The following is a 27,583-nucleotide window of genomic DNA, read 5'->3' on the forward strand; positions in this document are numbered from 1 at the left end:
GATTTTGCTATTTAATGAAAATATATTTTATGGAATTATATATAAGAGCACAAACAGCACTTAAAAATGTTCTAAATATATATTGTTTTCAAAAATTATTCACAGATTTATGAAGCATGCATTTTCCATTCCTTCTAATCATTTCTACAACTTTACAAATATGAAATTCCGTTTACATCATGCTCAAAGATTTTCTGAAAATGGAAGCTTTTTGTCCAAGTTGTAAAAACTGTTACTGTCTTTTAGTAACTTTCTTCTACCTGAAAATGACGGTTTGTAAGTCGAAGGGGTATTCAATGATCCCTGTTGTTGGGACTCGCACTCTAAGCACATCCTGTTGAGTGGGTAGATAGGTAGGTTCTGCTATACGGTCCAAGTCTTTAAGATAGCTACAGACAGGGAGAAACAACAGGAATGCAAAGACTGTGACATTGGAGAGGGAAGACAGGGGGAGGAAAATAGAAAGGGGACATTGTGGTGATCACCACTCCTCCTGTCGACAAGAGTCACGGTGAATTCCCCAAGATGGTACCACTTATTCAAGGAGGTGATATGGGATAGTTATTTACATTTAAGCCTACTCCTCACCAGATTGTGCCACTTTCCCTAGAATGCAGAGTCCATTTTCCCAGTATTGCTTTAATACAGAATTCCTGAAAATGTTCTTTTTCAAAAATAAAGAAACATTTTAGTTGAATTGGCAAGACTGTCTGAAGGATGAATTTACACAGAGCATTTATCATTCCTAAGACAGTAATTTTTTTCAATTTTTGCCTCTGACACTACCCTATAAGTACTACTTAGAGATAAAGTCATTTACTGGTAGTGTATGTCATCATATTAAATGAGAAAATACTGGGAAGACACAACTTCTGCTCCCTAGGAAATTTACAACAGGCCCCAATCAGTACCTGAAGATTATATTCTCCAGATCAAATGGATACTCAATGATGCCAGTTGTGGGCACTCGAACCCGCAGCACATCCTGTTGAGTTGGCAGATAATCTGGTGCTGAGATACGATCAGTATCACTAAGGTAGCTGTGAAATAAGAAAGAAAATTAAATATGATGCATCGGCTCCTCTGGTGGAGCTCCTTGATTTATTTGTGGAAAGCAAAGTATGAAAAGATTCTGCAAAAGTTAAAACAAATACATATGTATTGATTATTTTTAAATGAATGAGCAAGTCTCTCCAGGGATTGCTCATAGTGAGAGGGAGGATACACTATTATCTCATTTACAGCACAATATTGTAACAGGGTCATCGATTTAGTGATTGAACCAGTGAATATTGGTATTTTTTAATTCTACAATTATGTATATATGTAAAAAGTATAAATTAGTGACTTGATTTTCTGATAACTTTTTTAAAACTGTAGCTAATTTTATCTTAACCTTTTTTTAAAAAATAAAAAGTTCAAGACACAGAGGAAGGTTATAAAAACCAAACAGGTCTAAGCAGCATGATGCAGTATCAGGAGCAGAAATCTCATGATTTGGTAGTTTTTGAATACTGGTAGGTGGGTTTACACTCAAGTATTGAGGAGAGGGATTCCTGGTTCAGGAATATTCTGGTAATGTTGACTAAAAACTACCATTCTGGGAAATTGTGCATATAGCACATACTCAGAGTGCAGGATACACCTTCAGATAGAGAAATAAGGTTCTGCATAAACATGCCACTCTCAAGGCCACGATTATGGGAGGTGATGAAGCTTCATGCAGAAATCTTATTAAAGATTTTAAAGACAAAATTATATTCCAGTTGGTAGAGTGCATCAAACTATCCTAAAATATGCACTTTAAAAAAAAATCTTATTTTGGATGAGAAATTTCAATTACTGAGATGATAATTAGATTCTTTTTGCGTAGAAGCATTTTTAGTGGGTTCACCACTTTTTTGTCGTTACCCACTGGCTGTTTCTAGACAATTTTCACTTTTGAACTGCATAGTCACTCCCTCTTCAATTCTGATTTATTGCTGTTTTACATAACAAGTAAAATCAACAAAATGTGATGGTGAAATTGCAACGGTGTTACAGAAAATGCAGCACTCAAGAATTTTAAACTGTACCCATGACTAAATATATTACTAACTCCTGGAACATTATGCATAGGAAGAAAACCTCCAAAATTTTGAAAATTTCATCGTGACAATATCAGTGAACAAAGCAGGACTGCTAAATAGGCATTAGTGAATTTTTAAATTAATAGAGCAGCAGGCACCAGTGGATCAATAAATTGATTAAGCAACAAATACAAGCAAATTAATAAATGAAGTCATCTGTAGGCGCCAGTTAATTAACCAGAGAAGAGGGCACTGGTAAATTAACAAACTCTTAATATTAAGGGCAGCCAAATAAAATTTTTCAGAATTCAAATTTGGGCTCCGTTAAAATTTGAATGGTTATGTTTAATCTATGAACATACAAATAATGGTTGAAACATTAAATGCAGTTTGACAATTTTACTGTTATCAGACTGAAGAAAAGGAATTCAAAGCATGACGTGCAGTGTTACTCTCCCGTGCATCATCATAACCTGGATCACTAAATGAAACAGGCCAATCTTTTGCCAAGCAGCTGAATTGTCCTGAATGCCAGCTTCATTTGCTTTGGAAATTGCATCACTGAAGAATGCCTCTGGCAACGTCTACAATAGTTTTTGTTTTAACAGTGAGTCATGCTACCAAATCTTGGAAGTCTAATTGAACCAAGTAGTGCGATTACACCAAGCACAGCTGGCTGACACTCCAGATATTTTGCTTAAAAAAAGTCAAAGAGCAATAGGAAATCGAAGAGTTATCAAGGAATCCATAACACAATAGATAAAGTTTTGAGACTAATCAGATCAATCTTTGCAGAACACCTTCGGTCTATCCGCAAGCATGACCCAGACCTCCCTGTTGCTTGCCATTTCAACACTCCACCCTGCTCTCATGCCCACATGTCTGTCCTTGGCTTGCTGCATTGTTCTAGTGAAGCTCAACGCAAACTGGAGGAACAGCACCTCATCTTCCGACTAGTGACTTTACAGCCTTCTGGACTGAATGTTGAGTTCAACAATTTTAGATCATGAACTCTCTCCTCCATCCCCACCCCCTTTCCGATCCCCTTTTTTCCCCAATAATTTATATAGATTTTTCTTTTCCCACCTATTTCCATTATTTTTAAATGTATTTCCATCCATTGTTTTATATCTACCTTTTAGCCTATTTTGATCCCTTCCCTTCACCTCACCTCCACTAGGGCTATCTGTACCTTGCTTGTTCTGCTTTCTACCCTTAATTAGCACATTCCTTAGATAATATCACCACCTTCAACACCTCTTTGTCCTTTTGTCTATGACATCTTTTGGCAATCTCCACCTATCACTGGCCCTCTATCCAGCTCTACCTGTCCCACCCCCCCGCCCCCCCAAACCAGCTTATATTTCACCACTTTTCTTTACTTAGTTCTGTTGAAGAGTCATACAGACTCGAAACATTAACTGTGTTCCCCTCCGCAGATGCTGCCAGACCTGCTGAGTTTTTCTAGGTATTTATTTTTGTTTCAGATCAATATTTAGTCTTCTTGACTTACTAGTTGTTTTATCGTCTATGAAACTAATGTTCAATTGAGTCATCAGATTCATATGTGCTTCACGAATAAAAGTATTTGAAGTGAATGCAATTTAAAATGGTAGCTGTATCTTCTGAATTGAAGCAGACTCCATTCTCTTATTCCCCGGTCAGCTAACGGTTTAAAAAGAATTCTTGATTGTATCAGAGTGATGAAATGTGTTGAACATTCTTAGTTTTCACCACTGTGAAAGATGTTAAGGCAAGCCTAGGTGCTTTCCCAATGGGAATAAAAACAATACAGTCGCCTTCCATGGATTATGTTTGTGTACTTCAACAAATTGTTTCTGTTGCATTGGTTTGTCTGTTCTCTGTCACAGTTAATGCAGACAGAACATTGGGAGAAAACTGAATTGGTTTAATCTCTTTGGGGAAAATTAAACCTACAGATTTTGCACGTGTTACAAAGAGCATAACAATTTTATACAATGTGCTTAGTGTATCTGTTGATTATTTAAGAAATGCTAGATACGAAGAGTAATTACTTAGGCAATCATCTCCACTGTATCATATTCCAGACGGGAATCAATGATTACTGGTGGTCGTGGGGGGGAAGAGAGAAGAACTGGTTAAATTAAAGGCAGGAGGTCCAGGGAAGATGCCTCTGGTCTGTTTTCTTTGGATTAGATAAAGATTTACATGAATATAATTTAAATTAGAAATCCTTTAAGGCTAACAAAAATTGTGCAAGTTAGCCAATATATTGTGAAAACCAAGTACTATAGAAACAATGGCTATGATATAGAAGGCCCATATTTTTAAGTTTGGAACTATTTATTCAGCATAAGATAGATTTGCTTGCTTTTGTATACCGACCGGGTCAGTGTTTTCAACAAGTACAGCTCTGTGAATTAAGGAGGCAAAAAGAGATTGCAAGTAAAACAAAAATGTTTCAAAAGTTTTACAAGCCTTAGTTGTAAATAACTATAATTCATTGAATTTTAAGAGAAATTTTGCCTGTCTTGCTACAAAGGGTGGCCAGTAAGAGTTTTGATAATGTCTAGTGAAAATATTGCAATTACAGGTGCATAAAGCAGATCATGTTGTTGCTTCCAAACTCACTTGTTTTCAAAAAGAGTTTAAAGAAATCCTAAATAATAAAGTTCCATCAATCATCTTGCTATCAAGTATTCTTTTGATGAGCATCATAATTATCTAAAAAAAAGTACTCACAATGCTAAGTATGGAAAGAGCTTCCCTTAGTTCACAGCTAAGAAGCAGAGGCTAAACAACATTGTGCACATTCCACGTTTAAACTTGGAAACATAGTAAAGATGGGGTTACTGATCAGGAAAACAGTCACTTGTTCCCCAATAATTTAGCTAAGATTACAAATTCACTGTGTATTTTTGGTGCAGTATACTGATGCCTGGTAATGCCTTTAAAACTCAATCCACTCCAGCTGAAATGCAATATAATTTGCCATTACTATAATACAGCCATTTTATTGAAGTATATAGCTGGCACCTTTGCCTATCCCTTTATAAAAGATGCAAGTAACATTATTTCTTCCTGCCTCAAAACCTATTGCCAATAGTTTATATAATAAAACATTTATTTTCCTGCTTTATCTCCCAAGATGGATTTGAATTGGATTCTTAACATGAGTAAATTTTTTGTTGATCCCTTCCTTCCTTACCTACTTTTGTTATTTACATGATCAGAACAAGTTCTCTCTCCCTCCCTTCCCAAGGTGGATGCCTAGTTCTTGATGAAGCTGTCGCTCGTGGGGTACTTTGTCAGGAGATTTTCCCACTGTTGAGTCTCTCATTGCACCTGAATTCATCGTCATTCTCTATTATCAGACCAGGCTCATGTTTCCCAATGTCAATGAAGGCAATCATCAGTGCCCTTGAGTGAGAAACCAATATCCCAAACGACACTGTTAGCTTGGGAATTAATTGTGAATCTTTTTCTTTTTGACATTTTCCCCTGCATTCATGCCTCTTATTTATATATATTTTTAATTTATTGGTTCTCACAGCACACTCTGGGCATTGCTGTTCCACAGCTCACGGTGCAAACTACAACTCCTATCATGCATCATGCACAACACAATTCCTCTACACTAGCTGGGAATCCCCAAAAGTTAAGGCCCAAATGAAGTCTTCAACTGAAAGCCCAGGCGGGCAGTTCTAACATTAAGCAACCGACTTTATGCGTAACTTCGATGAATTTTTTAAAACTCTGCAATTTGTGTATTATAAATGCTAATCCTAGATCTATACGCTGACCTGAATTAAGAAAAATAAAATCACTGAAATCAATATTAACATTATTTGAGCAATCTCATTTTGTGGTAATCATTGGTTCACGAAGGGTAGTTTTGAAAAGTCAAACTTGATTGCTTATTTTTCTGCTGTTAACTAGTTCCTCATTGCTACATTTGATGTTATTACAAATTTTGCCAATGCATTTCCTGTACGTAATCTACTGGGGAAGCCACTACCCTAATTTCCAAAGAAGCTGGGTCATTAGAATCCAAATACAATTATGTAGAGCCATTTTTAAAACGTAGCAATTCTCACCAATATTAAATGCACTAACATCACAGTTTTGCCAATAATTTCTACAAGTAAATATTTTTCAACAGAAGAGCGCTACTATTCTGTCGAGTCCACCATTTCAAAGGTGACTAGGCTTAGTAGAATGCAACTCTTTGTTGTCTACAACAGCAGCTTAACCCTGTTTAACAACTTAAATGTGTAATACTAATTGATGAGACATCACTGCATCAGTCACTTCAAAGGAAACATGAACCAGCTGGAACAAAAACAGAATTACCTGGAAAAACTCAGCAGGTCTGGCAGCATCGGCGGAGAAGAAAAGAGTTGACGTTTCGAGTCCTCATGACCCTTCGACAGAACTTGAGTTCGAGTCCAGGAAAGAGCTGAAATATAAGCTGGTTTAAGGTGTGTGTGTGGGGGGCGGAGAGATAGAGAGACAGAGAGGTGGAGGGGGTTGGTGTGGTTGTAGCGACAAACAAGCAGTGATAGAAGCAGATCATCAAAAGATGTCAACAACAATAGTACAATAGAACACATAGGTGTTAAAGTTAAAGTTGGTGATATTATCTAAACGAATGTGCTAATTAAGAATGGATGGTAGGGCACTCAAGGTATAGCTCTAGTGGGTTTTTTTTTTATTTTATATAATGGAAATAGGTGGGAAAAGGAAAATCTTTATAATTTATTGGGAAAAAAAAAAGGGGGAAACAGAAGGGGGGTGGGGATGGGGGAGGGGACTCACGACCTAAAGTTGTTGAATTCAATATTCAGTCCGGAAGGCTGTAAAGTCCCTAGTCGGAAGATGAGGTGTTGTTCCTCCAGTTTGCGTTGGGCTTCACTGGAACAATGCAGCAAGCCAAGGACAGACATGTGGGCAAGAGAGCAGGGTGGAGTGTTAAAATGGCAAGCGACAGGGAGGTTTGGGTCATTCTTGCGGACAGACCGCAGGTGTTCTGCAAAGCGGTCGCCCAGTTTACGTTTGGTCTCTCCAATGTAGAGGAGACCACATTGGGAGCAACGAATGCAGTAGACTAAGTTGGGGGAAATGCAAGTGAAATGCTGCTTCACTTGAAAGGAGTGTTTGGGTCCTTGGACGGTGAGGAGAGAGGAAGTGAAGGGGCAGGTGTTGCATCTTTTGCGTGGGCAAGGGGTTGTGCCATAGGAGGGGGTTGAGGAGTAGGGGGTGATGGAGGAGTGGACCAGGGTGTCCCGGAGGGAGCGATCCCTACGGAATGCCGATAAGGGGGGCGAAGGGAAGATGTGTTTGGTAGTGGCATCATGCTGGAGTTGGCGGAAATGGCGGAGGATGATCCTTTGAATGCGGAGGCTGGTGGGGTGATAAGTGAGGACAAGGGGGACCCTATCATGTTTCTGGGAGGGAGGAGAAGGAGTGAGGGCGGATGCGCGGGAGATGGGCCGGACACGGTTGAGGGCCCTGTCAACGACCGTGGGTGGAAAACCTCGGTTAAGGAAGAAGGAGGACATGTCAGAGGAACTGTTTTTGAATGTAGCATCATCGGAACAGATGCGACGGAGGCGAAGGAACTGAGAGAATGGGATGGAGTCCTTACAGGAAGTGGGGTGTGAGGAGCTGTAGTCGAGATAGCTGTGGGTGTCGGTGGGTTTGTAATGGATATTGGTGGACAGTCTATCACCAGAGATTGAGACAGAGAGGTCAAGGAAGGGAAGGGAAGTGTCAGAGATGGACCACATGAAAATGATGGAGGGGTGGAGATTGGAAGCAAAATTATTAAATTTTTCCAAGTCCTGACGAGAGCATGAAGCAGCACCGAAATAATCATCGATGTACCGGAGAAAGAGTTGTGGAAGGCGGCCGGAGTAGGACTGCAACAAGGAATGTTCCACATACCCCATAAAGAGACAGGCATAGCTGGGGCCCATGCGGGTACCCATAGCCACACCTTTTATTTGGAGGAAGTGAGAGGAGTTGAAGGAGAAATTGTTCAGCGTGAGAACAAGTTCAGCCAGACGGAGGAGAGTAGTGGTGGATGGGGATTGTTCAGGCCTCTGTTCGAGGAAGAAGCTAAGGGCCCTCAGACCATCCTGGTGGGGGATGGAGGTGTAGAGGGATTGGACGTCCATGGTGAAGAGGAAGCGGTAGGGGCCAGGGAACTGGAAATTGTTGATGTGACGTAAGGTGTCAGAGGAATCACGGATGTAGGTGGGAAGGGACTGGACAAGGGGAGAGAGAAGGGAGTCAAGATAACGAGAAATGAGTTCTGTGGGGCAGGAGCAAGCTGAGACGATCGGTCTACCGGGGCAGTTCTGTTTGTGGATTTTGGGTAGGAGATAGAAGCGGGCCGTCCGAGGTTGGGCAACTCAAGTTCTGTCGAAGGGTCATGAGGACTCGAAACGTCAACTCTTTTCTTCTCCGCCGATGCTGCCAGACCTGCTGAGTTTTTCCAGGTAATTCTGTTTTTGTTTTGGATTTCCAGCATCCGCAGTTTTTTTGGTTTTATGAACCAGCTGGGGTTGATGTGCAGTATTACAACATATATTGAAATAAAAGTAAATAGAAACACCCTTGAAAAAGATTAGGCTAAAAAGCTTTCATTAAAAGCAGCAAAAATGGCAACATTTGTTACAGGGAGATCTACAGCTTCAAGCTTCCCTCCCTTTTGTAAAAGGAGCAGAATATAGAATGAGAATAAGCAAATCAAGCTATCAATGCCCCTCCTTCCAACAGGTAATTGCTTAAAATCTGACGTAGTATTCGTGCTCGAGGTGACGTATGGGTAGATAGCACCATAGCATAAATCCTTCCTGTTCCAGCAAACTGGCTAAATCAAAAATTAGAAAGAGCATTATTACAATTGAATGAGACAAGTCTTGAGTGTATCAAGCTGAAGTCACTACTCAGTAGGTGGCACTGTCTGCTAAATTTGGGGACCAATTTCTTGTTTCTCATTCTTCAAAAAGTGATGTAAAATTGACTGAAGTTAGTGAGATTCATTTACAGCTATCACTAATTTCAAATATCATTTCAGTATCATCTGTAGACAGTCAGTTTCCATACGCATACTGCCAACACTCCTATTGTTTCCTTTATCCCCATGACTAACTGTCCTGCCAGGTTGCCTATTTGACAATAAGTCAAATGATGCAATGATGAAATTCAATGCAGAAGTGTGAAGTGATTCAATTTACTAGGGAGAAAAAGGAGAGGCAACATAAAATAATTGATCCAATACTAAAGGGGTGCAGGAGCTAAAGGACCTGGGTGTATAAATGCACAAATCATTGAAGACAGGTTGAGAAAGGAGTTCATGAGACATATGGGATCCTGAGCTTTACAAAAGCAAGGAAGTTATGATGGGCCTTTAAAAATCGCTGTTCCAGCCTCAGCTGGAGTATTGTGTCCAATTCTGGACACCACACTTTAGAAAGGGTATCTCCTTCTTAGGCAATTCCTCAGCTCAGGATCCATGGTGACTTGCTTCCATTCTGGTTTTATGGGTTTTGAGTTGGCTGATAAGTTCAATGTGCAATCTTAAGATTCATGCGAGGCAAGTGGTGTGTGGAGGATCTGGTAGCTAAGTTGTTGGGAGGTTGGTGTGCTCGCTGATTCCTCGACTTCACCTCTGTGTGCTCCCGACAAAGAATCTCGATCTGTTCGGTGCCTTCCTGAATGAACCTTCTCCATTTTGGTCGGTCACAAACCAGGGTCTCCCATGAGTTAGCGGGAATGTTTGACCTGTTCAGGTATGCTTTGAAAGCTTCCCCAAAACATTTCCCTTGTCCTCCGGTGAGTCTCTTGCCACAACCGAGTTCTGAGCAGAGCAGCTGTCTCAGGAATCTGGTGTTAAGCACATGAACAACATATACTGGCCAGCAGGGTTTTAAGTGATCAGCGCCTTGATGCTAGACATGTTGGATTGGGAGAAGGTGCTGCTGTTGAACTGCCTTTCTTGCTACCAGGTTTTTAGGATTTTGTGAAGGCATCTCTGGTGGTACTTTTCCAGTGCTTTGAGATGTCTGCTGTAGATTGTCTAAGTCTCTGAAGTATATAGAAGCGTGGGGATCACTACTACCATGACCTTCGTCTCAGGCTTGAGATCCTGGTCCTCAAATACTCTTTGCCTTAGTCAGCCGAAGTCTAAACTGGCACACAGGATGTGAAGACATTGGAGAATGTACAGAAAAAAATCACAAGAATGTCTCCCAGGATGAGTGACTTTAAGCCCCTGGATAGATTGGAGAAGCTGTTGCTATTCTCTTTAAAGAAGAGCAAGTTTACAGGAGATTTGTTAGAGGTACTCAAAATCATGAAGGGTCTGGACAGAGCAGATTGGAATAACTTTTCATTGGCAGAATGGGCAAGAACCAGAAGACGCCAATCCGGAAAATACTGTCAGTGTAGTGGAGGTAGGTTCGATCATGGCTTTCAAAAGGGAATTGGAAAATCATCTTAAAATAAAAAAAATTGCAGGACTATGGGGAAAAGACAGGGGAGTGGGGTTAGCTGAGTAACACTTAAGAGATCTGGCACAGTCAAGACCGGCCAAATAGCCTTCTTCCATGCTATAACCATTCTATGATTCTACACTTCAAGGATAGAATCATAGAAACGTAGAATGACACAATATCGAAATAAGCCATTCAGACCATGTTGTCTCTTTGAAAAAGCTATCAAATTAATCCCAGTACTCTGCTCTTTCCCACAGTCCAGCAACTTTCCTCCTTCAATGACCTAACCATCTACTGAAAATTATCCTGAATCTGCTTCCTTTTCAGACAGTGCATTCCAGATCATAACAACGTGCTGCATAAACACTACTTCTATTTCCTCATGCCACCTCTGGGTATTTTTTTTTTACCAATTACTTTAAATTTGACTCTTTTGGTTGCTGACAGCTTCTCCTTAGTTATTCTCAAAAGCCCATCATGAGTTTGAACACCTGCATCAAATCTTCCCTAAGCCTTCACTACTCTAAGGAGAACAGCCCCAGTTTCTCTAGTGTCTCCATATAACTTTCTTACTTTCATATTTTGCGCCTGTATAAAAGGCTCCTTGTGCTTTTTTTTAAAAAAACATTCTCAATTTGCACTGCCATCTTCAAAGACTTGTATACCCCTCAGTCTCTCTGGGCCTGCATAGCCATTAAAGTTATACCATTTAGTTTCTATTGCCTCTCCACATTTGGTAGAAATCTCTTCCTACCAAAATTAAAAATTTCACAGTTCTCTTGATTTGAATTTCAGTGATCACTTGGTCCATCATCCCCATATCCACTGAAATACAATGCCTGCCTTACTCCAGTTTCATTGAATTTAAACTTCCTTATCCAGATCTAAAAGTCCACGAACTTGTGTCCTCCAACTCTGGCCTTCTGTGCAACAAATCTGTTCAATTAGTGGGAGAACGCAAAGTCACTTCAACCATACTTTTTGCAACCTCATTCCTAAACGTTATCCTTTTTTTTATATTTCAAATGCTCCCTGAAGTTCCATATTTTTGACGAAGTCTTCAGTCCTCTGTTGGAGCAAACGACATGAAACTTTAATCTTCATCCAATGCAAGCTATACGTGGCCTAGGAATGCTCAATGCTACTACTAAGTTTCCAAAGTAGAATTATGTTCTGTTCTTTTTCCCGAGTCTTCTCTTATTTTAATAGGGTATGCATAAAATTCGCTCCAAAGAAATTATAGATTATTCCACTGAGTAATGTCTGTGAACTGACATATACATGTACTTTCAGTTTTGTGTGTTTGGAATGGGAACTAAAAATGTAGCAAGAGTATATTAAGATGTTTTACCAATCCTGATTCCATATTTTGCTTACATGTCTTGGGGATGAGGGGTCAGTGGCGCTTGAAGTGGGATTATGAAACGTGGCTATGAACTTTAGTCATACCATTAACCAGAGCAGGCAGATAATATGAAGTTATGAATTTAACTGGTCACCAGAAAATTTATATTCTAAAATTTCAGTTTCATCATTTGCACTCTTTTTATTTTCCTTCGTGGCACAGAGTGCATCACATATCGGTGCATCAAATTAAAAGTTTATCTTAAATACAAAGGAGTTTCTTAACCAAAAATGATATTTCTTTCTATGGAACATGAACTTTTGCTCATATCTTGGCTCAGAAATATCAACTGTTTATAAACAAATTAAGTGAATTAGATTTTTAAACTTACTATTTAGTGGAATCAGATAGTTGGTACTCTCTCCGTCTGTCATAGGACTCCTGGATGCCTGGATCAATCCATAAACATTTTATTGCTTCCACATAAGGGTTATCAAATGTTGTTACCTTTTCTACATCAATATCACGAATTAACTGTGCATGTGCCTGTGAAGAAGAAAAAGAAATTCCTCAGTTTTAAGGTTTTGTACGATCCGTTTCCCATTGTAAATATTTCCAAATATATGACCAAGCATACACATATGCCCCATTATTGCTCTTTTAAATTCTTCTTGCATGACCTGCATTCTTTGATCATCAGGATAAGCTGAGGAACTGATCCTCAGCCCTAGTCAGCCTACATACTAGGGAGTGCACAGGGTTCCTAACCCTCCTATAATGCCTGAGCTTCCCGAAATCAGTGATACCTATCTTGAACATAAACTCTCGCGGCCCAGGAGATCAATGTTTTAAATTACCAGCTGCTGGTGCTGTAAATAACTACCGAGCTGGAATTTACTGGCACAGGGCATCTCGTAGCATGCCTAGGTAGTTAGGCTTGCCCCGGAACCCTTCAGATCAAAAACTCTTTGCCCTGTAAGTTGCTAGAATTGCAAATAGATAATGGCATAGCAAGTACAACAGGGCATCTGGGACATTGCTTCATCGATAAGATTTAAGGATTGAAAAAATAAACAGAAGCTACAAAGAGATATAGACAAGTGAGTGGGTAACAAGGTGACAGATGGAGAATAATAATCTGGAAATTTGAGGTTATTCACTTGTGTAGTTGGGATAAAAATCAGAAGTTTTTCAAAGGCACGAAACTTTTAAATGCAGACGTACAGAGAGACTTGGGTGTGCTTGTACAAAGAACATTGTTGGTCTGTGTTGTAAGGGGCCTGGAGTACAAAAGTAATGAATTGTTGCTACAATTGTACAGAGCTTTGCTGAGACCACACCTGAATACTGTAAGACATTTTGATCTCCATAATTAAAGAAGGATAACTTGTCTTGGAGATAGTACACTTAAGATTCACGAGATTAGTTCCTCTGTGATGAGAGGCTGAGTAAATTGGCTTTCTGGGGTTTAGAAGAAAGTGAGGCAATCTCATTGAAACATACAAGACTCTGAAGGGACTGGACACAGGGTAGACAATTAGAGCGCATTTCCCCTTGCTGCGAAATCGAGAACACAAGGACACAGTGTCAAGATAAGGGGTCAATCATTTAGGACTGAGATGAAAATAATTTCTTCACTCAGAGAGTTGTGAATCTTTGGAATTCTGTATCCCAGAGGGATTTGGATACTCCACTGTTGAATATATTCAAGGCTGGGACAGAAAGAATTTTATACTCTCAGGGAATCAGGGATATGGGGAGTGAGCAAGAAAGTTGAGTTGAGATAGAAGATCAGACATATTATATTCCACGGTGGAGCAGTGTCGAGGGGCCGTATGGCCTATTCCTGCTCTTATTTCTTAGCTTTCATGTAGTTAGAAGGGTACTTGCCCGAGTAATTACTGCACAAACTGTGTGTGGCGAGTTTAAAGGCCAATTAATGTGAAAATGTGTCATTTACATGAAACACAGGAAGGTTAGGGGTGAAATAATGTGTGTGTGAAGCTTACAGTGGAGTTGTGCAACATTTCCAGCAACTTGTGGTATCTCTTCCTTGCCACAAGATACTGGCCAATTTACACAGTAATAACGGATGCGTCATTCGCACATCATTTATTTCCAGCAAGTCCCATTGCATAAATTGAAAGCCTGGGGTATCAGGAGTCAGAGTGAAGTTGTACTACATTAATTTTAAATAAATTCCTTTTCCAGGCTTTTCCAATGAGCTGACCAATGGCTTCTGCTCAGTGCTAGGTTGGCTGGGAAAAGGTGGAGAATGGGAAAGGGGGTTTCGCAGAGAGGTGGAGACTGGGGCTCGGGGACAGAAAGAGATGGCATGGGGGGAATCAGGGGATTGGAGGTGGGGTTTCCTGAGAAGTCAGGAACAGCACCAGCAACATGCTGAGTGTTAGAGGCACTGAGCGAGGAGCAACCTGTGAAAGAGTGAGTGAAATCTGGTGCCTTTCCATTGGTATCCCTATCGGAAACAAATACCAAGGATCTCACTGGAGGAACCAAAAGGAAAAGGGGGGAGGAAGATTCTTGAACTGAAGCCTATTGCATCACGGGATCCTTCACAACATGTACCTACTTAGGCAGACTAAAAACAATTTAAAAAGGGAAAGGAATAAATATTCAAAAAGCAGGACCATAAAAGGATCTGTGAGAGTAGGGTTACAGGAAAGAGTGCCAGCATGGGGACCTGAATGGCCTCCTCCTGTAATTTAGATGAACGCTCTTCTTCATTGAGCCCAAGCTCATGGAGTGGTATAGAAATGTTGGTGCTGAGCTCAATTTCAGATGATGTCCCCTGTGAGAAGTGCTCCAAACACTAAGTCCACTGCTTTTGCACAATCTCTCTCTTTGGCTCAGGGAAATCAGCTGGTACCAGCTGGTTTTGACATGTGAGGCACAAGAACAGTTCAGCTCTGCCTAAGGCCCCCATTTCAAAGTTATCACCTGCATACAGAAACAGAGCTCAAAAGGTAACTGAGAAGGAGATGGGGCTTATAAAAAGTCACATCAACTAGGGAATCCTGATTTTTAAAAACTTACTCAAGGGATGTGGGCTTCACCAGCTAGGCCTGCATTTATGGCCCATCCCTATTTGCCCTTGAGGTGGTGGTGGTGGTGGTGAGCTGCCTTCTTGAATTGCTGCAGTCCATGTGGTGCAGGGAATTTCTGGCTATGGTTTCATGGTAAATATCAGTGGGTTACTCCCTTACACCAGCTTCTTTCCCTTGTTACAATCCTGGACCAGACCCCCAAGTTTCTGGTATGATCTGGTTAGCAGCCAGTAACTTTTTGTTAAATTTTGACAAAGTTTGAGATCCAGGGTATTTGGGAAGCAAATAAATGACAAAGGAAAACCCAACCCTGTTGGCCCTGCAAAGTCCTCCTTACTAACATATGGGGGTTTATTGGAAGAGCTCCCCTAGACTATCAAGCAACAGCCTGACATAGTCACACTCATGGAATCATACCTTACAATGTCTTAAACACTACCATCACAATATCTGAGTATGCCCTGTCCCACCAACAGGAAACCCATCAGAGGTGATGGCACAGTGGTATACAGTTGGGAGGGAGTTGCCCTGAAAGTCCTCAATATTGACTCCAGACTCCATGAAGTCCCATGGCATCAAGTCAAACATGGGCAAGGAAACTTCCACGATGTTGAGCACCAACTGGAAGAAGCACTGCAGGTGGCAAGGGCACAAGTGTATTTTGGGTGGGGAACTTAAACATTTATAACCAAGATTGGTTCAGTAGTACCACCACTAACCAAGCTGGCTGAGTCCTAAAGGACATTGCTGCTAGGCTGGGGTCTGAGAAAGGTGGCGATGGAACCAACTAGAGAGATAAAGTTATTTGACCTTGTCCTTGCCAATCTTCCTGCTGCAGATGTAGCAGCCTATTACATCATCAGAGGGACCACCACACAGTCCTCATGGAGTCAAAGTCCTGTCTTCAGATTGAGGATACTCTCCACCCTGTTGTGTGCCACTACCACCGTGCTAAATGGATTTTGAACAGATCTAGCAGATCAAAACTGAGCAAACATGAGGCGCTATGAACCATCAGCAGCCACAGAATTGTATTCAACCACAATTTGTAACCTCATGGCCTAGCATATCCTTCACTCTACTGTTACCATCAAGCCAAGGGATCAACCCTGCTTCAAAGAAGAGTGCAGGAGGGCATACCAGGAGCAACAACAGGCATACCTAAAAATGATGCGTCAACCTGGTGAAGTTATAATGCAGGACAACTCTTGCATGCCAAACAGGGAAAGCAGCATGCAACAGATAGAGCAAAGGGATCTCACAACCAATGGATCAGATTCAAGCTCTGCAGGCCTGTCACATCCAGTCGTGAATAGTGGTGAACAATTGAACAACTCACTGGAGGAGGCGGCCCCACAAATATCCCCATCCTCAATAATGGGGGAGCCCAGCACATCAGTGCAAAAGATAAGGCTGAAGCATTTACAACCACCTTCAGCTAGAAGTGCCAAGTGGATGGTCCATTTCGGCCTCCTCTGGAGGTCCCCAACATCACAGATGCCATTCTTCAGCTAATTTAATTCACTCCACACGATATCAAGAAATGTTTGAAGCTACTGGATACCTCAAAGGTTATGGGTCCTGACAACATTCTGGCAATAATACTGAAGACTTGTACTCCTGAACCAGCCATGCCACCAGCCAAGCATTTCCTGTACATCCACCACACTGGCAACTAACCAGCAATGTGGAAAATTGTCCAAGTAGTTCCTGTGCACAAAAAGCAGGACAATTCCAACCCGGCCAATTACCACCCCATCAGTCTACTCTTGATCCTCAGCAAAGTGATGGAAGATGTTGTCGACAGTACTATTTAAGTGGCACTTGCTCAGCAATAACCTGCTCACTGATGCTCAATTTGGGTTCCGCTCCTGACCTCATTAGAGTCCTTGGTCCAAACATGGACGGAAGAGCTGAACTCTCGAGGTGAGGTGAGAGTGACTGTCCTTGACATCAAGGCAGCATTTGACTAAGTGTAGTGAAGTGGATATTGAAATAATTCAATATTAAAACTGATATTAAACTGTGCATTAACAACTTTAAAAATAGATAAGAGTAGTTATGAGAGCTCTTTCGAGGTATGATAGGAAATAGAGTCAATAATATGAGAACTGGCTAAGAATCACAAGCAATAAACATAATGGCCTTCACAGCTTGGGCAAACAAGGGGTTAAGGAGACAAGGAAACAGACAGGGAGTCATTAAACCCCAACCATGAACATATCCCTGCTGAGGCCAAATGCTGAAACTGTTGAGATAACAGGGAACATCGTCAGAATGAAGTACCCCGATTCTTGATTAGGTGATGTATGTGTTAAGGCACTGTCGGTGATGGGTGGTGGGTGATGGGGGTTGTACCACATGGTGTTTTGCTATGTGAGAACCAAGGGCTATAAAATTGTGACACAAACTTTGTATTGTCAAAGGTCCTTGGAAAAGCAACCAGGATGATCTGCTTCCAGCATATGCTTGAATAAATCCTTGCTTACTGGAACTCTCAGACTTGAGTGGTCTAACCTTTTACAACAGTGGCATCAAGGAGCCCTAGCAAAACTGAAGTTAATGGGAATCCGTGTGTAAACTCTCCACAGGTTGCAGCCATACCTAGCACAAAGGAAAATAGTTGTGATCAATCATCTCAGTCCAGGGACATCACTGCAAGACTTCCTCAGGTAGTATCCTGGCCCAACCATAGATAGCTCCTTCATCAATGGCCTTCCCTCCATTATAAGATCAGAAGTGAGGATGTTTGCTGATAATCGCACAGTGTTCAGAACCTTTAGCGACTCCTTACTGAAGCAGTGTCCAGATACAGCAAGACTTGGAAGTCATTCAGGCTTGGGCTGATAAGTGGCAAGTACCATTTGCACCACACAAATGCCAGGCAATGACCAATTCCAACAAGGGAGAATCTAACCATCTCCCAATGACATTCAGTGGCATTACTATCACCGAATCCCCCAGCAACAACAGCCTGGGGGTTACCATTGACCAGAAACTAAACTGAACCAGCCGTACATATACTGTAGCTACAAGAGTAGGTCAGAGGCTAGGAATTCTGTGGCGAGTAACTCAACTCCTAACTCCCCAAACCCTGTCCACCAAGGCACAAGTCAGGAGTGTGATGGAATACTCCCCACTTGCCTGGATGAGTGCAGCTCCAACAATACTCAAGAAGCTTGACACCATCCAGGGCAAAGCAGCCCACTTGATTGGCACCCCATCTAGTACCTTAAACATTCACTCCCTCCACCACTGATGCACAATGGCAGCAGAGTGTGCCATCTAGAAAATACTCTGCAGTAGCTCATCAAGGCTCCTTTGACAGTACCTTCCAAACCTGTAACCTCTACCAACTAGAAGGACAAGGGCAGCAGATACATGGGAACACCATGACCTGCAAGTACCCCTCCTAGCCACACAGCATCTTGACTTGGAACTATATCGTTATTCCTTCACTGTCGCTGGATCAAAATCCTGGAACTCCCTCCCTAACAGCAGTGTGGGTGTATCTACAACACATGGACTAAAGTGGTTCAAGAAGGTGGCTCACCACCACCTTCTCAAGGACAATTAGGGATGGGCAATAAATGCTGACCCACACCCCGTGAACAAATAAAATTAAAAATACTAACAATCCCAACATGCTGAATGAATTCAAACAAATGAATTGCTTTCAGCAAAATATATTGTACACAAGTCATGAAACAGATAGTATAATCACATCTTATTTTAAAAAATCCATATTTCCTTGTACTCAAAACGAGACAGATCAGTACAGGGTGGCGGAACTCATGGTTTTGCTACTCATGTCAGGGATAGGACAGTCAACTGCGAAGTGAAGTCCTCTACTCTCGACAAAGTAGGTTTGGTGTCAAAGGAAAATCAATGTCATGGTCAATAATGAAGTCAGATTTCTGTAAGAAAAACATTTTAAGTGTTTGAATATGCTTCATTTCTGACACAAAATGTGTCACAATGTCAGAAATTAAAAATGTAGTTAAGGAGGCAAGTGCTGCTAGAACAAACTAAAGCATATCAACTGTAATCAAAGTCATCAATTGAAAATATTAATACGGTAAAATTGCTAAATCTTTTTTGATGGATAATTGAAATAATTTAGTCTTAACGTGAACAATTCGATCAGATAACTGGGCAGACACCAGGGGGCCATGATTTCCACTCGAACCACGTGAACTCAAACTTTGCTTTGAGGGAAAAACAGGAAGAATTTGAATTAACAGAGTCAATCAAGTCAGCTCCCCCCACTCCTAAATTTCAAACAATCACAACTGCACATATGTTAACTATCTAAAGCCAGTAACAGACCTTGAAACACAATATAATTATGTTGTTGTATGTGAATTTTTTTCAAATCCCACATATGCAGTTTTGTATTTTACTTTTTTTCATAAAATTGCCCATTAATTTTGTTGTGTATTGCACTGAGTAAGACCAACACATGCTTAGCTGCAGGCAGCCATTATTGAACTAACTTTATTTACAACTCTCCAGCACAGAGGGCAGCAGAGAGGGTAATATGACATCGGAACATAAGAGCAGGAGTAAGCTAGTCAGCCCATCAAGCTGACTGTATTCCATCTGCTATGTTCTTCCCCAGTCACTAAATCTGCTCTGCATCTTTCTCACAGCACACATTCCCATCTAGCTTTGTGTCATCAGTGAACTTGGAAATACTACATTTGGTCCCCACATCCAAATCATTGATATATTGTGAACAGCTGGCCCTAATGGTACCCCACTAACCACACCTGCCAACGAGAATAACCTATTCATTCCTACGCTGTTTTCTGTCGGTTAACCAATCCTTAATCCATGCCATGTATATTACCTTCTATCCCATATGCTTTAATTTTGCAAACCAATGTACTAGACCGCCTCTCTACTTTAAAAACTTGTACATTAAAATGTAAAATGGTACATTTACATAAGTTCCCTGAACAAAATATGATTAAGTCAATACCAAAAATATCTGAAGATTTAAGAGTTGGGTCACATCCTTGTTTTTACTGGAACCACAGCCAAAACATATGACCGATACTGTGAGAGTAATTTACATGTAGAAGATATGTTTTCCCTTTACAGCAGTGTCATGTCCAGTGAAAGCATGCCCTATTCATAACTTTAAACATGGACTGTGTTTGTATGGAAGCTTCTGGAACTGTTTTTTTTTACATATATGGACCCCAACAAGGTGACTAAAATGGCCAATGGTCAGGTAAACTTACTTCAACAGACTGTCTCGAGCTTCTGGAAAGTTCCTAATTGAATTATCTTGTTGGGGAGGAGGGGGGGGGGGGGGCGGGAAAGAGAAGAGAGAGAGAGAGAAGAAACACCCACTTGAATGGACATGCCCAGACAATGCTGCTCTCTGGAATTCACATCTGGCATTGTTTGAAATTTACTCCAAACTCAGAATCAATGGACTTCCAGACTCCATTTTTCCAAGTTTTGTAATTTAACAAAGGAAAACTGTAGAAAACCAATTTTAACCATAAGTGGGCATGAGGATTCATCATTTATCAATATTGTATAGCAACGGCTTTCAGCTTTAAGCCATTCTGGTAGACAATAGCAGATGATCATGCAACCAAAGCTGGCTTCTGATACCAAAATCCTTCATTATCTGAAGACCCAGAAAGACCTGGGCAATCTGCTAAGAATACCATTGCAGACTAAGGCAGCAACACTGAAGCCTTTTTTAACTTGGATGTAGGAATCAAGTTGGGAGGCTTTTTAAAGATGTAGTAGCCTCCAAGTCCACCTGTAGAGTAATTTGTCCTCCTGATACGAAAACCATAAGTGCCTAACTTCATGGCTAGCTGATCAATTGTCTCTTCAAAGGAATACTGCAATAATCTTGATATCCAACTCCAGCTATTTGAACTCATCTAAACTGCAATTCAAGACTGGAAAAGACTCCTTTCCTTACCGTCCACAATGACTGTTTTCCCACAATAAGCCCGACATGTGAACTAGGAACTATTCTTTTGTTTACAAGTGTATATTTTATTCTTGAGCACGTATGTGAGTACTGAGTGATTTATATAGTATTGAGACTTTTGAGGCAAATACATGTATAAGTTATCCCCTTTATTTAAACCCACAAAAGCTTGCTGCTGGTATTCAAATTGACTATACATTCAAGGGGGCAATCACAGTGATTAGCAACAGCAAGGGAAAGGATCCAAGGGTTTCTGGTTCAATCCCAACCCTGTCCATAACACCAGTATCTGTTTAACAAAAAATATCATTTGACAAGAGATAATTAAAAGAATAACTTCTTTCTTCTTCCTCCCTGCATTCCTTCAATTAACCTATCCGGCTTCTTTCTCCTTCCATTGCTTGACTTTGATATCTCAAATTCTTGACTGTGTAAAATTTGAACTTGGACTACCGACTCCATTTAATGGTTGGGACTATGACATTGACTGATTTGTCTTAATCAATGACCCTGACTCACTTTGATCTACTAGTGGATTTTGTGATACTAACAAATTTTCAGTTTCTTTGTGCCTTTCACTTACTTTCTGCCTTTCACTTTGGGCTGCAGGAAGAATTTGGACAAAAGGAAATTTCTCCTATTCTCCCTTTGTCAGATTTCCTCTTTCAAGCAAATGAGCTACATGAGATAGAGTCTCCCTCCAATTTTCACCAGATATGTCTCAATTATATACAAAAGAAAATTGTCTAGCCTGTGTCGAAGAGAAATATGGAAAACATTGTCTAGCTTGTCACCTGGCAAATACTTCTGCAAAGACCTCTTCATAATCCGTACACTTCTTATTGCAGCACCATTCAATGTTGGGTGATATGATGGTACTAGAGGGTGTTTGACTCCATTCTTACTCAGAAATATTTCAAACTCTTTTGACATAAAAGATGGGCCACTGTCTGACACCAACACATTTGGAAATCCATAAATTGCAAACCAACTTCTCAAAACCTCAATAATTTGGGCATTGCTATGAATTCAATTCATTATGTCTGTGTGTTAAATTTTCAGTTTACAGAAATTCTAACATTTCAAAGTGCAGGATGTTCCTATGCTGTTACAGAGGTTCCTACCTTAAAACAAGGATGGGAGTATTTTGATAGGTTGCCCAGATCAATTCAAGGGTCAATGAACAACTCTTCTTCAGGGAGTCAGTTTGAGGCAGTCTGCTAGCCAAGAAGTGTCGCAGATACAGGGACAGAAATAAGCTCTGTTGAAGGGAGCAACAAAATAGACTCTGAATTAAAGGAAGAGCTGCAGTTAGCAGACTGAGTCCATACTGTGAGACACTGGGGCAAAGGTACCCCTTTGGAGCAATGGTGTTCTGCTTGGCACAGACATAAGTCTGAAAGCATGCTTGTGAGCTAGTGTTGAGTCACTTGGGAATCCAGGAAGAAGGAACTTCGGAAGGTAAGACTGAAACCCGAGGTAGGCCATTGTGAAAGCCACCCGAGTGGGAGAGACGTTTGGAGAGAATTCCAAGGCAGGATCTTCAAAAGTGAAGATTGGAAACCCTCGTGAGAAAGATCAAGTTTCAGTGAGGTTGGTTGATTCTCAGTGAGACTATCTTCTGGGCGATTTGAGAAAGCTATGGACTCTGTCTTGGTTGCATTGGTTATTTACACTATATTCTGGCGTGTTCAACCACAGTTTGTCTGTTAATTCACATGTACCTCATACTTACTCCGCATGTTGGAGTATAAGATACATATTGTAAACTGTTTTATCTTTCTAAACATGTAAAGTAAATTTTGTTTTTGTTTGTTCATACCCATGGAATTTTATGACTTTGTTCTCAAAAGCAGGTGTTTTGAATCTTAACCTTTAACTACTTTAAAACGAGTAGTTACTAGTCCCTAACCAGACCTTCCCCAATACCCTGGGATCTGGCCAAGGATCATAACAGCATAGACTCTATATTTATCCACTTGCTTTAACTATTGATCAAAACAAGGTGCTCTTTCCCTTCCGCTTCTAAGAAATTGACATGTACTCATTTTCATGGTTTCCTTGTATTTAATCATGGAAAAAAAAATTTGATTGGATAATTTCTCATTCTGAGACGCATTTCAACTTTTCACCAACTCTTCAATATCTCTATTTACCATTGGCTACCACAAATTGCTTATTGCTACTGCCTTCATACAGACTATACCAGTGTGATCTTGAAGTCCCTCGAACAATCTCTCTCTAAACCTTGGCAGAATAATGACTCTTAAAGTCCATAGGAGACAGCCTTGACTCACGCACAATTCATTCCTACATGTAAATTTTTCTTCATCATTCTCTTTAGGCCAGCCATTCATGACACAATTGAGCACTTTACTGAGCGTCACCTCCTTGCGAATTTCTTTGCTAATTTCTCTAGCAGACAGTGGCGTGTTATTTGTCCATGTGAAGTCATTCCATTAACTCATTGGCTACAAATGAATCAGTCTTCACAGGAAATCTTGAAAGGACTCCTGCACTTTCATGATCTGCTAACTTATGATATTTAATGGTGTACTAATGAGCCATCAAAATCAACACCTATTTCTGAAGCCATGCTGCTGCCAGGGATGGTACACCCTTCTTTGAACCAAATATGATTGTAAGGATTTGGTGGTCAGTTAACAAAGTGAACTTCCTATTATACAACAATTTGGGGAACTTAGTAACACCATACATGATCGTAAATGCTTAACTTGTGGGAAATTTTGCTCTCACTTTGTTAAAGTATGTGAAGCATATGCTACAGGCTTCTCCATGCCGTCTTCCATTACGTAAAATAGCACCACACCCAACCCCTGCGTTAAGGCACAGTACGCTTTTGTTTCTTGTACAATTGTTTCTTGGGATCATAGTAAGTCAAAACAGAATCACTAATCAGTACTTACTTCTTCAAATGCTTTTTGACACTGCGGATCACTCCCAACCAAATCCATCTTTCAGCAATAGATACAATGGAGCAAATGTATTAGCTAAATCAGGGATGTTGTGAATTATTATTCAAAGTTCTTTGTTCTCTGGTCTCTGTTTTCAAAATCTCCTCAACCTTCTCTTGCATTGGGTGGATATCTTCTTTATCTTTTTGGTGACCCAGGGATGTTACACTTGATACCACAAAGCACCTCTTGTACTTTTTAGCCTCGGTTCCATATCCCTGAAGTTGATCTAGGATTTTGCTCAATCTTACAATATGCTTTTACTCTGTCTTACTGCTAATTAGAATGTCAACTAAGCAGCATCCCACTTAGTACCTGATTCCTAACGCTCTGGAACAATGTAAGAGCAGCAGATACCCCAAATGGTAACCTTTGGTACTGGTACAAACCTGTGTGTGTATGAATGGTAAGCAGTTCCTTGCTCTTTTCAGTTAATTCTAATTGAAAATATGCTTTTGACAAGTCTATTTTAATGAACACTTTTCCACTGACTAAATTAGAAAACAAATCTTCACTGGTAGGAAGTGGGTAAGTATCATTTTCAATTACTTTTTTTACTATTTGTTTACCATCTCCACAAAACAGAACAGGCCGGTCTGCTTTTTGAACTACCACACTGGGTGTGGCCCATTTTCTGCTCTTTGTCTTCTTAATTGTCCCTATTCTTCTAATCTCTCCAGCTCTTTACCTACTGTTTAGTTGTGCATGAGGCACTGGCCTCACCTTTCAAAACATTGGCTGCGTTTAGTCCTTTATCTTGACTTTGGCCTTGTGATGCCGAACTTTATCATTTGGTCCCCCGTTCTCAAAAGCCCCTTTGTGCTCTTTGAGCATTTCCTCAAGGTCAGCTGTACACTTACTGATCATGACAGGAAGTAACGGTTCAACTGGGCCGAGTATCTTCTTAAACTAATTCCTTCCCATCAGGGGGATTTTGTTCCCTCCTACTACTACCAACAGCAAGTAATAGGATGTATCATCATATTCCGCTCGAACATCAACTTCACCTAGCTGAAATACTGTTATTGGAATAACTAGTCAGCTTTGCAAAAGGGAATGTGAACCAGGGATTTCTTGTATTGTCCTTCTGAGATAACAGATACTTCTGCAGCTGTATCAACAATGAAAGTAGTGAATCTGACTTTCATTTCTTCAGCCCTTTTAATCTCATCTTCCATGTGCTATTTATCTTGCTCTCTGATCATGTATAACTCCTGATCTTTGTGCTCAATAACATAAGCTTCTGTTTCAATAACTATCATATGTGCATTCAAGGGTTTCCAGACTCCTGAACTAGCTTTAGATCTTCCACGACCATGATGTGGTGCCTGGCTGTGACCTGGAGCTTTACTCTTTCATCTACTCCTGCATGCTATCTGGGTATGACCAACTTTCCCACACTCATAGCACTGACTGGAAATGGGGCATTTAAATGTTTTTTATTATTCATTCATGGGTTATGGGTGTCGCTGGCTAGGCGAGCATTTATTGTCCAAACCTAATTGTCCTTTAAAAGGTGGTGGTGAACTGCCTTCTTCAGCTGCTGCGGTCTGTGTGTTGTAGGTACACTCACTGCGGTTAGGGAGGAAGATCAAGGATTTTGACCCAGCGACAGCGAAGGAACAATGATATATTTCCAAGTCAGGACGGTGAGTGGTTTGGAGAGGAACTTCCAGGTGGTGGTGTTCCCATGCATCTGCTGCCCTTGTCCTTCTAGATGATAGCAATCATGGGTTTGGAAATGGCTGTCTAAGGAGGCTTGGTGGTTTCTGCAATGCATCCTGTAGATGGCATGAAGTGCCGCCACTATTCTTCTGTGGTGGAGGGAGCAAATTTTTGTGGACGGGGTGCCAATCAAGCGGGCTTCTTTGTCTTGGACAGTGTCGAGCTCATTGAGTGTTGTTGGTGCCGCACTCATCCAGGCAAGTGGAGAGTATTCCATCACAATCCTGACTTGTGACTTATAGATGATGGACAGGCTTTGGGGAGTCAACAGGTGAGTTACTTGTCATAGGATTCCTAACCTCTGACTCACTCTTGCAACCACAGTATTTATATGGCTAGTCCAGTTCAGTTTCTGGTCAATGGAAACCCCCAGATGTTACCACTGCCATGGTGGCTAGCATGGCAATAATAACATCTGAATTGCTGACTCAGACTGTGAACTTGGCTGCCATGGCCTTAACCACACTGAAATCTGGCGGACCTCTGTGCTGGCTCAAAAAAATAACTCTCTTGCAATTTGCAACTCTCTCTTTCTGCCATTTCCATGGCTTCACCTCATTGCAGGCCTCCTTCCACAACCGCTTATTGCCTTTCTCAAAAGCTCAGCCTGGATTTTATAGTTCATAATTGTTCAACACTGAGATGCAGTTGTGCCCATTAACAACAAGCACAGGATAGAAACAACCTGTGCTTGGAGGAGCAGTGAGCAGCAGAAAGGTGAGTGGTGGCAGCACATGGGCTTGACACCGGCGCAGCAATGGTGCCTGACCAACAGCTGTTGGCTGAAACACTGTCCGACTGGAGCTGTCTCACAAAGGTGCAAAGCCATCACCCTGGTTCAGCAGTCTCACAAAAAGGTACAAAGGAGTAAGTAGAGGTAGGAGTTTTGGGAAGAGGGTTTGCTGAGCAAGTGATTTGGTGGGCTGGGGGCGATTGGGAAGAGGGACTGCTGAATGAGTGAGTGGCAGGGCAAGTTGTTGGGGAGAAGGGCTACTGAGTGAGTGACTGAGAGGGGGTGGGGGGTTGTAAAGAGGGGCTGCTGAGCGAGCAATTCTGTGGGGGTGGAAGGGGCTCATTGATACATCAACTAGCAAATGTTTTCACATGTTGATCAAAATTTTATAATTGACTCCTTTGTCGTATTGTTAAAAAGGAGTATTTAAATTTTCTGTATTCTCACTACGAGAGTACAGTGAATGCAGAAAATAAAATGCGCACTGTTTGTATCCAATGACCATACAACATGGCATCAAACTGTCCCTATTAGAGCCTTTTTGATTGTCACTTTTCCATTTGTACAGGATGAATTAAGGACATGAGTAAGTAACCATTCCAAATGGACAGACGGCTTAAAACAAAACTACCAGTAAATGAGAATGAAATTGTAAGCACCAGTATGACTACTGTGGACATCACAAAAGTAACAACTGATTTCACGTGTGAGCTCTGCCCTGGACTGGTGAAGTAAAACAATAAACGACATAAAATAGGACGCGTATCAAAGAAACCTCTATACAATGAAAAATTCATTGACAATGGATTCATTTGGATTGGACTGTTTGATTATTCTCATCCACTTGGTGTGCTATGTGGTGGGGTGCTTTTGAACAACAGTTTAAAAGACATCTCTTTTACTCAAACATTTGGAAACAAAATACAAACTATACAAAAAAGCCCCAAGAACTTTTCAAACACCGTCACAACTTTTGGCTAGCAAGAAAGTTTTACACAGAGATAAAAACAAAAAAACTGCGGATGCTGGAAATCCAAAACAAAAACAGAATTACCTGGAAAAACTCAGCAGGTCTGGCAGCATCGGCGGAGAAGAAAAGAGTTGACGTTTCGAGTCCTCATGACCCTTCGACAGAACTTGCGTTCGAGTCCAAGAAAGAGTTGAAATATAAGCTGGTTTAAGGTGTGTGTGTGGGGGGCGGAGAGATAGAGAGACAAAGA

At 41.0% G+C, this 27,583-nt stretch overlaps 1 protein-coding gene across 2 annotated transcripts in view; it reads right to left on the reverse strand.

Annotated features, from left to right (window-relative positions):
• Positions 1–27,583, reverse strand: part of LOC121277019 (guanine nucleotide-binding protein G(q) subunit alpha-like) — a 259,132-nt gene that overhangs the window by 34,609 nt on the left and 196,940 nt on the right. The window contains exons 3-5 of one of the 2 annotated variants that reach the window (XM_041185879.1): positions 12,292–12,446; positions 912–1,040; positions 261–389 (exon numbers count right to left, since the gene is read on the reverse strand). In XM_041185879.1, coding sequence (XP_041041813.1) covers positions 261–389; positions 912–1,040; positions 12,292–12,446 — 413 coding nt within the window. The remainder of the gene's footprint in view (positions 1–260; positions 390–911; positions 1,041–12,291; positions 12,447–27,583) is intronic. The other variant, XM_041185878.1, reaches the window with a different exon arrangement.

This window comes from Carcharodon carcharias, chromosome 4 (assembly GCF_017639515.1).
Source record: "Carcharodon carcharias isolate sCarCar2 chromosome 4, sCarCar2.pri, whole genome shotgun sequence".
In the NCBI taxonomy this organism is placed as follows: Eukaryota; Metazoa; Chordata; class Chondrichthyes; order Lamniformes; family Lamnidae; genus Carcharodon; species Carcharodon carcharias.